General features: G+C 40.8%; 1 protein-coding gene across 2 annotated transcripts in view; it reads left to right on the top strand.

Annotated features, from left to right (window-relative positions):
• Nucleotides 1-12,521, top strand: part of CAMK4 (calcium/calmodulin dependent protein kinase IV) — a 131,571-nt gene that overhangs the window by 106,743 nt on the left and 12,307 nt on the right. For both annotated transcript variants that reach the window (XM_056848511.1, XM_056848509.1), the window contains 3 exons: nucleotides 4,419-4,509; nucleotides 6,104-6,178; nucleotides 11,218-11,293. In XM_056848511.1, coding sequence (XP_056704489.1) covers nucleotides 4,419-4,509; nucleotides 6,104-6,178; nucleotides 11,218-11,293 — 242 coding nt within the window. The remainder of the gene's footprint in view (nucleotides 1-4,418; nucleotides 4,510-6,103; nucleotides 6,179-11,217; nucleotides 11,294-12,521) is intronic.

The following is a 12,521-nucleotide window of genomic DNA, read 5'->3' as shown; positions in this document are numbered from 1 at the left end:
AGAATGAGTTATCACATCAAAACATAATGCAAATTCTGGCCCCCACTTGCTTCCTGCAGGGGAATCAGATTCCTAGCATTTGAACCGTGTAAACTGGATGTTTCCAACTTTTTAACTCTTTCTGCCTTTGCTAGTGGGAAGCCTCATACCCAATCCAGAAATAGGGAGTTTGCTCCCACGTGAATAGCCACTTAAGGATGCCCAATAGCACATGCCAGGCAAGTCAAAAGAGGGAGACAATGTGGAGGTGTTTCTATGCTAATGCTAAAAGCCTCCAAGAGAAAATGGGGGAGTTACAGTGCATGGTTTTAATATAGTGAGCATTACAGAAACCTGGTGGAAAGGAGAGAAACAGTGGGATACGGTCATCCCTGGTAACAACCTCTATAGAAATGACAGGGAAGGGCATATTGGAGGGGGTGATGCTATGAATATCAAGGAAGGCATTGCAACTAATAAATTAGAAACCATAAAAAGGGCAGACTCATCCACAGCATCCTTGTGGGTGACAATTTAGTACTGGGGATGTTCTATCGGGCCCCTGACCAAAAGGCTCAGAGTGATCTAGAGATGGAGAATGAAATCAGGGAAGCATGCAAAGATGAAGTAGTAATAATGGGAGACTTTAACTACCCTCATATTGACTGGATAAATGCATGCTCCAGTCAAGCCAAAGAGATAAAATTTCTAGACATCCTCAATGACTGTGCCCTCAAACAGTTGGTCATGGACCCAACCAGAGGGGAGGCGATCCTGGACTTTATACTCTGTGGTGCTGCCAGCGACTTAGTGTGGGATGTGGATGCAGTTGAGCCAAGTGGCAATAGTTGCTATGATTGCATCAAATTTAATTTATATGTATGTGGGAAAGTGCCTGGGAAATCTCACACAATTACCTTTGACTTTAAAAGAGGGAACTTCTCTAAAATGAGAAACCTGGTAAAAAGGAAGTTGAAAAGATCAGTTAGGAGGGTTAAATTACTGGAAAAGGCTTGGGGGTTACTCATGTTCCCAATACTAGAGGCTCAGCTAAAGACTGCTAAGCAAACTTCATAGTCATGGGACAAGTCCTCTTATGGATTGAGTGCTGGCTGAAAATTAGGTAGTAAAGAGTAGGAATGAATGGTCAGTTATCCCAATGGAGTGATGTGAGCAGTGGGGTCCCTCAGGAAGCTGTGTTGGGACCGGTGCTTTTCAACCTGTTCATCAGTGACCTGGAATTGGGGATGAACAGCAAGGTGGCCAAGTTTGCAGATGTCACCAAATTATTTAGGGTGGTTAAAACAAAATCAGACCTTGAAGAGCTCCAAAAGGATCTCTTCAAACTGGAGGAATGGGCATTAAAATGGCAAATGAGATTCAATGTGAGCAAGTGTAAAGTGATGCATATTGGGGCAAAAAAATCCCAAATTCACATAGACACTGATAGGATCTGTGCTGGCAGCGACAAACGAAGAAAGGGATCTTGGGGTGGTAGTGGATAGTTCGGTGAAGATGTCAACCCAGTGTGCGGCTGCTGTGAAAAAGGCAAATTCCATGCTGACTACAATTAGACAAGGAATAGAGAATAAAACTGCTTCTATCATACTGCCCTTGTGCAAATCTGTGGTGAGACCACGCTTGGAATACTGTGTACAGTTCTGGTCACCACACCTAAAAAGGGATATTGCAGAGCTTGAGAAAGTGCAGAAAAGAGCAACCAAAATGATCAGGAGGCTAGAGCAACTGCCCTATGAGGAGCGGTTAAAGCGCTTAGGGTTGTTTAGCTTGGAAAGAAGGTGGTTAAGGAGAGACATGATAGAGGTCTATAAAATTATGCATGGTATGGAGAGAGTGGACAGGGAGAAGCTTTTCTCTCTCTCATAATACTAGAATGCATGGTCATCTGCTGAAGCTGGAGGGTGAGAGATTCAAAACAGATAAAAGGAAGTATTTATTCACACAACACATAGTTAAAATGTGGAACTCCCCCAAGGTGTGGTGATGGCTGCCAGCTTGGAGGGTTTTAAGAGGGGAGTGGACATTTTCATGGAAGATGGGGCTATTCGTGGCTACTAGTCAAAATGAATACTAGTCATGATGTATACCTATTCTCTCCAGTACCAGAGGGGCATGCCTATTATAATAGGTGCAGTGGAACACAGACAGGATGCTGCTGCAGTCGTCTTGTTTGTGGGCTTCCTAGAGGCACCTGGTTGGCCACTGTGTGAACAGACTGCTGGACTTGATGGGCCTTGGTCTGATCCAGCATAGCTTTTCTTATGTTCTTATGTGAGTGGTGAACCATCATCTCCCAATCATCCAAGGGCACACATTCCACACATCTCAATACCCAGATCATTTTCTAACAGCTAACCATTTTGCCCTTCCTGGAATGTAGAGCAAATGGTTATCTCTTTGTAGAAACCATCTCCACTTTCTGATCTCTTTATGGATTTTATGGCCCTCTTCCTTGGGAAAGCAAGCAGCTGCCAGGGTCCCAGGAAATCTCTGTAGAGCTTCAAAGCGCCTTACATCTCCAGATCATGATAAGCACAGCCTTTCCCAGTCACACAGAAAGAGAGGGTGAGGCAATTTTAAAAGAAAAAGAGCAGATGACTGAGAAGTGCAGAATTCTGTCATCTTACCACCTCCAGGCCCGACTTACCTCACTTTAGCTTCATTCCATAAGTGTTTTTCTCCTTAGCCACCAATATTAGAAGTCCCTGAGATAAGCAAAAAATGCATAAGAGGCTGAAGGGGAGAAAACAAAGAGCATGTGGAGGGTTCACTGACACACCCTTCTGCTGTTAAAACCAGACCCTCCTTCTTAAACATAAAGTACTACATGTCAAATTTAACCTTTGAATTAGGCTGAATATTTTTACCAAGTAGAAAGATAACGCTAATTTTTGAATACCTTTTAAGCTTGCCCTGTGGCCCAGAGATTTCATTTTCTGTCTGTAAGATCCTGTCTACAGCTAAATGTAGTCTAAGACAGGAAATGTAAGGCAAAAGTATAATTAATAGAACGCAAATCAATGTGTTGTATAGAAAAAGAGAATGTCAGTTTTACATGTAAATATTCATTAGCTAAAATGACATTTTTGAATCAGGACTTCACTGTAACTAGAACGTCATTGTTCACTGATGGACTAGAAAAATGTAATCATCCTTCAGAAGCTTGTTACCTGAAATTTCACCTTGAAAATGGCAATAAATCATCTGACATTATAAAGTAGTAGTATCATAGTGGAACAGGGTTTGTGGCCGGAGAGCCTCTTATGGTAAAGAAAGAGCAACTGTTCACTGCTACCCTGCCTTTTGTCAGGGTAGCAGTGAATAGATCCGGAGGCTGGTGCTTACCTGGGTTGGTTTCCTTCAGAGGAGAAAGCACTGGAGACTTACGGCATTTTTATACTACTCACTTTATTTATAGTAGTTGAATTAACAAAGCACTCATAGTATGAAGCAGATCATCTTTCCAAATTAACTGCTAGTGTGCCATTTTGGCTTCTTATTATAAAAAAATAAATATTATAATAAATCATAACAGTACTTGTATTTATATAAAAGATCCTTTATTGTTATAAGAAACATGTTTTTATATAGGGTATTTTTTTGCTTTTAAAGGTTCTCCTTATAACAATATATCTTCCCCTAGTCGTTATGACTGCAGCCCCTGAGAGAGAGAACCAGGAGTCTGTGAGAAGAAACAGGGTGTGTGAATAATGGCCTTCCCTCTGACTGAGGGCAAAGGAGCCCAAGGCTTGCCCCCATCCTCCTTCCTAACCCCATTAAATCACAAATTGTCCTTTTTATTGCAAGCATCTATCCACGTGTAATTGGATTTGCCACTGTAGACTGAGTAAACAATGCTTGTAAATTATCTGTTGCTTCTTAAATGAGGAGTCTCTAATTGTATTTTTGCCCAGAACAGTCATAGTCTAGAGATGTCTATCAGTAGCAATATTTTAGTTCTGTGGTGCATTATGGAAACATCAGTCCATCATGTTTAATCTGTCCCATAGATGGTAGACTCTAAAAGACAGACATGCCACAGAATACCACAGTACTACAAATGGTCCCAGGAGGAAAGGGAAAATGGATGAGCCACATCCAGCAGAGTGGATGGGGGCGGGGAGCACACAGGGCTCCAACATTTGTGAGTGGTGCCCGAGGTCAGACCTGGCTACCATCTGGCTTTCCCTAGGACATGCAGGTCAATAGTAAAAAAAACCTGTCCTAGACAGAAAGCACTCACCTGACCCTAGCTGAGGCAGGAGCACTGCAGCCACTTACCTGAGTTGAGATGGAAGACACAACCCTGTGAAGTAGCAGATGAAAAAGATCTTGCCCCTTAGCTGTAGAAGTGCTTCCTTGGACATAGGAATATTGACAATAATTTTAAAATTTACATATTTGCTTCTTCCTTTCAGTACCTACATGCCAATGGAATTGTTCACCGTGATTTGAAACCAGAAAATCTACTATATGCTACACCAGCTCCAGATGCATCTTTAAAAATAGGTAATTTTCACCGGTAATGGCTTTGGTTTGCATACTGGTTGCGCTTGCCTCATTAGTCCCATACAAGACATGTGTGAATCCCACCACCTTGTTCATTGGCTTGGCTTGAAAACCATTTGTGGTCCACAGCTTTTCTATCTAATGATTTTAAAAGCCAGTGATATTTGTCTGATTACTTAAGAAGAAAGCAGACACATGAAGTGCACCTCCTTTCCTTCCCAGTTGCTCTTTCTCTTTTCCAAAGTCATAAAACCACTTGCTTTTCAGAAAAGTGAATAACCAGTAATGGAGAGTACTCACTAGACACATCTGTAACATTTATTTCCTGGTGGGGATCATGAGATGTTTAGGGTGTTCCGCCTCTTGGATTGAGAAGCAGGGCAAACGACAACCCCCATCCTTCCTAGCCATCATTTCCAGGTAGGGAGGGCTCCCTGTGGGTGGGAAAGAACCCCATTTCAAGCCAGACCTGGATTTCAAGGGGTTTCGGCCTAATTCAAACCTAAGGCTGTTGGGTGGGGGAGGTTATCTTGCAAGCCCCCCCTTCAAATGTCATCGCCATCACTAACTCATCCATTGATTTCATTCCCATTATACACAGAGCATTCCACAGTGTTGCAGTGAATAGGGCAGCCCCTTATTTCCAGAGTTTTCAAGGAACAAGATAACTTTTTGAAATTTGGACTACATTGATTCCTATCACTGTGCAGTTTACCCCACACATTCTGTGATAATATCTCCTTGGGTCCGTACATTCTTCTTCATCAATGTTGTTAAGTGATCTGTTTTAGAAATAATCAGTGGATGGATACTTACATTATATTGCACCAAAGGCTGAGCATATCACATACAATTATAAATAAAAATTAATAATCCTCTATATATTTTAAATTTTTACTTAAACGTTCCATAGCAACAGTGGATTAATGCATGACAAAAAGATAAGACATAAAGCCATTTTAATGCAATGCAGTAATATGCCACAAGACCTTTTCATGTGGCTTCTGCTGCAACCGACAATGCCACTGGCATGTATATGATATAAAAAAGCTGTGGGTACTGCAAGGTTCTCTTTTTTCTTCCTTGCTGTTCTCTGCCATTTCCTTATCCTTCATTTCTGTTTCTTCTCTCTCCTCCCATCTTACTTTCGCTCTGATTTCTGCTTCAGAGTCTCTGTATCAACTTACATGTGCCTGCTTCACATTTGTGAAACATGGTCCTGTTGTATTCAAGAGTACTCAGTTTGTGTACCAGCACATGTTCTCATGCTAAGAAGTGCTTTTAATATCCTCTTGTTTCCTTTAACATGCTGTTCCTCTTAAGGCACATTGAGTAATATTTGATTCTTGGTTTCCAGCTGCTATCCATTCTTTTGCCTTTGAAATGACAATACGAAGCTGGAATTAATACATATCTTTGCATATTTGGAACAGGATGTATTAATTCACCAAAAAGGATTACTTCTTTACCCTGTTTTTGATTAGTAAAATATTTTTTTCAGAATATAAAATGGTCCCATATATTTCATTTCTGCAGTCACAAGAAGGAAAAAACCTCAATAAATTAATAAAACTTTCTGACTTGTGTGTTACAGCTGATTTTGGACTTTCCAAGATTGTTGCAGATCAAGTAACAATGAAAACAGTCTGTGGAACTCCAGGGTACTGTGGTATGTTCTTCATTATTTATAGTATGTTAGGTATAGGGTCGGATCTAGGGGGCAAGGGGGTCAGGAAAGAAAATACCAAGACCACGGTTACACAGCCCGGATAACCTACAAGAACCAAAATACTGCATACTTTTGAATATGCCAGATAGTATGGCCGCAATCCTAAGAGCACTTCCTCTATGAGCCCTATCCACTTACACTTTTGACAGATCAAAGGTGTAATTATTCATAGATAATCGATAGATGATACTGTAAAAGTGTAATTATTCATTAACAATTCATAGAGGTCAACACAATTTATTCTATTTAAAAGAGTTGATTCTATTCTATTCTATTCTATTCTATTCTATTCTATTCTATTCTATTCTATTCTATTCTATTCTATTCTATATAATCCACATGAAGCCTGCTGGGTGACCTTAGGCTAATTACAGTTCTCCCAGAACTTTCTCAGCCCCACCTATCTCACAAGGTGTCTGTTGTGGGGAGGAGAAGGGAAGGCGATTGTAAGCCAGTTTGAGACTCCTTAAAGGAAGAAAAAAGCATGTTATAAAAATCAACTCTTCTTCTTCATATATAAAGAAAAATATGTATATAATATATGGGGGGCAACATTTTGTACTTTTGCCCCCCTTAGAAATGTAGACCCAGCCCTGATTAGGTGTCTGTTTATTTGTCTTCAGCCACTCACATTGCTAGCATTGTTACACCCTTTTAAGCCCGTTGTCTTCAGTGGAATTAGAAGAATGTAACTGCACGTAGCACAAGTGATTTTAGAGACAGAGGTGGGGAGCAAAATGACAACCCATATATACTGTATTGAAGGCTTTGCCCCTAGTGTGTGGATTCTGTGCTGTACTGTGTTTAATATGGTTACTGTCTGGTGACTAGTTCTAGAAACGAAAGGGGGAAATTATGTATAAAGCACAGTTGACACCCACTTTATAACAAAATAATATTTAATACATTGCAAATATCTTGGACACATATGCATACTTGTACATAAACACCCACACAACAGTTTCCAGGCAAAGACTCATTTCAAACAATTCTTCCTTCAGATATTAACCATCTTATTTCTTGAGACATGGAATATTCTCAGTGAGCCAGTTAGCTGTATCTTAGATGCATGAGCTGTAATCTACTTGGATGGCTGCAGGGAGATGAGACAATATCTTTAATCTTCATGGCAATTATTTGCTATGAATTTTTTACAGTTTAGAACCTCCTGAAGCATTGAGTTGTACATCACAATAAAGATGAACAATGATACAAAATCTGTGGTTCACCCAAAGATCTGCTGCCAAAAGTTAAAGAAAGGTTTCCCACATTTGGAAAAAAGGTGTGCCGTCTTGCAAACACACTAATTCTGTCATTCTGGACAGTTTTACCAATTTGCTAAATTTTTGTAGCTGGGCTTTGATGATAATTTTTAAAGCATTTTTCCAGTTCTTTGCTATTATTATTCTTGCTGACAGAAAACAGTGATAGAGAGGGACAAATAAATATCTCAGCAGAGAGTTGCTGGATTTTGGCACCACGATTGAGAATGCCCTCTCTCACGTTGCTACATGTAATTAATTCCAAATAATTAAGAATTTTCAACAAAGTTTACCTGGATCGTCTTCATCCAGTTTTTAATGTTTGATTTGTAACAATCCTGTCCATCAGTATTTTTGATTTTTTTTTGCATTTCTGTGTTCATGTGGACCCGAAAAAGGAAATGTTCGAAATAGATCTTTACTTGGATAGTGTTGTATGTGTGTTTGTGCAGCAGTATGCATACGTGTTCATAATATTTGTAACGTTTTATAAAAAAATTTTTAAAATAAATTGCATATCAAGTGTGCTTTATATACACTTTTGGGGAGGTAAAGACCCAGTGTATGCCCCCTTGAACTAGAAAGGTGAAATATACATGTTTAAATAATAAAATAGTGAGTACACGTATTTCTGAACATCTCTTGCCTTGAAAACCCTACAGAGTTGCCATAAGTCAGCTGTGACTTGATGGGACACACACGCACACACATACACACACACCAACAAAGTATTTCTGTCTCCTAGGGTGGACAGGTAACCCCTGGTAACCAGCAGGGAGAGGGGGGCAGGCGGGACTTGCCTGCAGCAAAGAGAGGCCAGGCCAGTGTTGCCGGTGACACAGTGACATTGGCGACATGGGGATGCTCTGGTATTCAGGCAAAAATTCTATGGTAGAAGTCATTTTTACCATAGAGTTTTTGCCCAAATATCAGAGCATCCTGCAATGCTGGCAACACGATGACATCAGTTCCCGGTGCATGCCAGCAACCCTGACCTAGGATTTGCTTTGCTTCTGGTAAGTTCCCCCCAGCGGCAAGCTGATTGGCGGTGGGGGAGGGGCCTTGGAGTGGAGGATCTCCCGCCCCTGGGGCAGCCTGGCAATCTGCTGCCTCCTCAGACATATGACCAGCAATTGGCTGCGTACCCCATTTGATTGGTGAGCTTACCATTAGCCATCTGTTTGGACAGGGCGATGTACTCACATATTGGAGGGAAAGGACATTCAGATAGTGTCTGGAATCAGTATTTATTCTCTTGAAATAAGTTGTCAGTGCTGTCACCTGCTTAAAACTGTGTGAGTAGAAAATCAAATATAAAGTTAGCAGCTTCCAAATTGCATAGTCACACCAGATCACAGACAACATTAATGATCACATACCTTCATTTTATATTCAAGCATTGAACTGCAAAACATTAGAATAATCTGTAGCTTCACTTAAGAAAAACACAGTTGACAAAGACATTTGTCACAGGTATTGGCTATTTCCCTCCATGTAGTGCATTTTTTAATTGACAAATAATATTTTAAAATAAAATTATTTAAAGTGTTTAGCAAGTTTTTGTACTAGGCTACATGACACTTTGATAGAAATAAATATTTTTTAAAACAATGCACCACCAGCCTCAGGCTTTTAATTGAAGAAGCACCTCAGATTTCAATAAAAGAAATGACTGAAAATTATACAGGTTGAGTATCCCCTATCCAGAATTCTTGGGACCAGAAGTGTTCTGTACTTCGCATCTTTCTGTATTTTGGAATATTTGCATAAACATAATGAGATATCTTGGGGGTGTTACCCAAGTCTAAACAAGAAATTTCGTCTATGTTTTATATACACTTTATATACATAACTTGAATGTAATTTTAAACAATATTTTAAATAATTTTGTGTACATTGTACCATTAGAAAGCAAAGGTGAGAGAGGCTTGGCATGTTGTTGAGGGCCTGTGAGTAATGCCTGCATGTCGGTTCGAAACTTCTGGTTTTGGGGTCATTCTGGTTTTTGGATGTCCAGTTAAAGGATACTCAACCTGTATCGAGCAACCAAAATGATGTCCAGACAAAGATAAGATTCCAGACAAAAAAGTGAAATCTGAAGTGCCTCTGTATCTAACACCAGAAAGTGAGGTGTTAGTTGTTTCTGATGTTAGTTGTTTGTGAAAAATTAAGTTTTGGAGATTGCTGTGTGTTGTCTTGGGCTGACAAACAGTCAACCAGAAAATAAATTTTGTTTGCACAATGTGTAACAGGCAAAAACCTGACATCTCAAATGAAGTTAGGCTTACCAGGTCCCCATTCTCCTCCGGTGGGAGGTTTTTGGGGTGGAGGTGAGGTGAGATCGCTTGCACGGCCATGCCAACGTGATCGTGTCATTTCCTGTTTACACCCGGAAGTGCCACATCGCAAGGGGCCTTTACCACTCAAACTGGGAGTTTGAAAGGCCCATTGTGATGTGGCACTTCCAGGTGTAAAACGCATCGCAAGGGGCCGTTTACTGAATTTGAGTGGAAAACGGCTCCTTGCAATGCAGTGCTTCCGGGTGTAAACCGGAAGTGATGTGGTGCCGCAGGCAGGTGCGCATGCACGCATTGCCTGCCGACCCTCAGCTGGTCGGCGGGCAGCCAGGTGGATTGGCAGGGGTTTGCCCACCACCACCTGGCTCTTGACAACCCTAAATGAAGTACCGAGCCAATGTGCAGAGAATACAAATTTGTTTTTTGTCGGTTGCTTCCACGTGGAGGGTTGGCTCTGGTTTGGCATACAAACTGGAGTAGATTTTTTCAAGCATCCATAAAGCACTGTCTTCCAATAATCCATGTCCAGGTTTTCCCCTATTTCCCTCTACTTTCTTCAAACTGGTTTGATATAATATTTTGGGCAAAATTGTACTCCAAATCCCTTATCATGCTGTCTGGATGGGAAGGCGCAGGTTTTTGAAGATCCTGTCCGCTGTGCCCATTTCCTTTCCACAGTTCCCCCTTAGCCACCACTTCCACTCCCCTCCCAGGATCCCTCATTAATCATAAGGGTCTGAGTTTTTTACTTTCCTCTTAGACAAGGCACTAGGAGATAGGCAGAGGTGTGTCATCAGCCACGTGGGACCACCTGTTTAAATGGTTTTAGTACCCTAGAGGTGGAAGAAGATAGGAATCACTGGCTTCACTCTACTTTGCCTTGAGTTGTTTTCCTCCTTTACGATGGGCTGAACACCACTAACACTCAGGTCCCAATGGTTTAGTGACCAAATTGGATATTCACTGAGATGGTGTTTAAATAGGTCCATAGATGTGAAAGAATTGTTCTTCAGCATCCAACTTAGTAGTGTCCAATATGCAATATAAAATGAAAAAAACAGGTAAGCAGAAGGTTGTTAAGCTTGCTTGAGAAATTTTTGAGCAAATACATTTTGGAATCAAGGGGGAAGCTTATGTCACAGTCAGTAATAAACTGTGATCACAATGATCACAGCTGTTTATAAGTATCTTCCCATTATTATTTCTTGGAACTAGTTGTTCTAGCAGATTTGAGAGCATACTTTAATGTCCACACTTTGTTTAAGAAGTGTGTCTACTTTTGCAATTCTCAGGTACTTTCATTTCTTTACTCAATTAGAGTATTATTTTGACAGATTTTATGTTTTCTCTCTCTCTACCTGTAAGTAAAGACTATATACAACTATATGTACTCTGCTATTTCTTTTTTTCTCAACTGTAGCACCAGAAATTCTTCGAGGATGTGCCTATGGCCCAGAAGTTGACATGTGGTCCTTGGGGATAATCACTTACATCCTGTAAGTTACTCCTTGGTACAAAACAGTGATCCTTTGATCTTCCATTTTCTAGGTACTGATGGAACAAAGTTTGGAAAATCCACTAATAAGTCAAATCATGCATTTTAAAATAAGCATTGCTTCTACATTGTTAAGAATTATTGGCATAGATGTATTTTATTCATTGCCATAGTTAATGTTTGATAGATGTGGTACTAGCTTGAATATAACAACTTGCTGTTCATGACTGAGGTAAGGTTTGGATTCGTCTGCCATTTTCACATCCCACATTCATATCCACTGAAGTTATTGCTTTCTGCTAGCAACCGTGATGCTGTTTCATATATATGCTCTTGAAGTGGCTCTTCACCTGGGGTGCTGAACTGGGGCCCAGACACTGTATGCTGTGAGTGGAAGAAGGTCCCCAGATGGAGAGAGAGAGAACTACACCAGTTACTTAACCAGAAACCAGGAGCCGTACCAACAGAGAACAATACCTTTTAGACAACTCTATTCCCAGCTTTTCATGACTATTCCCTGGACTGTTGTATGGCTTTCTTTGTGGATACTATAATCTTTATTGTGGTTTGTTGGGGAGGTTTATTACTAGCATTTGGGAGGTTTATTACTAGCAGTTCTTTACCTGGAACAGGATGTTTAAGGAATGCACTATTTCAGTGCAAATGGGAACTGGTAGGTATGGGGGTAGGATTTATCAAAAAAGGCCAGTGTTTGGCAAGGATGCTTGCTGCCTGACTAACCTCCATAGCATCCTGAGAGTTGATGATGCCAAGGCCCCTTTTCCCCCCACATCTATACTAATATTGTGCAGCACCAGATCAATGAAGCACCAAACTGCCCTCCTCTATAAGTTGTTGCAGAAAAAGAAATTGACCTGGCTTGCTTAACAGAAACATGGCTGGAAGGAAACAACATGGTGGCTCTGTCCCAACTAACACCCCCTGGTTGTCCTTTCCTTCACCAACCCTATACAACTGGCCGAGGGGGAGGTATGGCTATTATCCTCCATGAGTCCTTCAGCTTCCACAGAGCAAACTATCACTGGCATTGACTGTATGCTCCTTATGTTAGGGACCAAAGACAGATTAGGCATTCTTCTTGTCTACCAGCCACCTAGTTCCCCAGTGGAAACAATGCACGAGTTAGCAGAGGTACTGTTGGATGTGGTACTGGAGACTCCTAAACTGATTGTTCTGGGGTGAGTTCAGTATCCATGTCAAAAATACCT

The sequence above is a fragment of the Euleptes europaea genome, chromosome 4 (genome assembly GCF_029931775.1).
Source record: "Euleptes europaea isolate rEulEur1 chromosome 4, rEulEur1.hap1, whole genome shotgun sequence".
NCBI lineage: Eukaryota > Metazoa > Chordata > Lepidosauria > Squamata > Sphaerodactylidae > Euleptes > Euleptes europaea.
The sequence above is the reverse complement of the archived record's forward strand: the minus strand, read 5'-3'. Positions and strand labels throughout refer to the sequence as shown.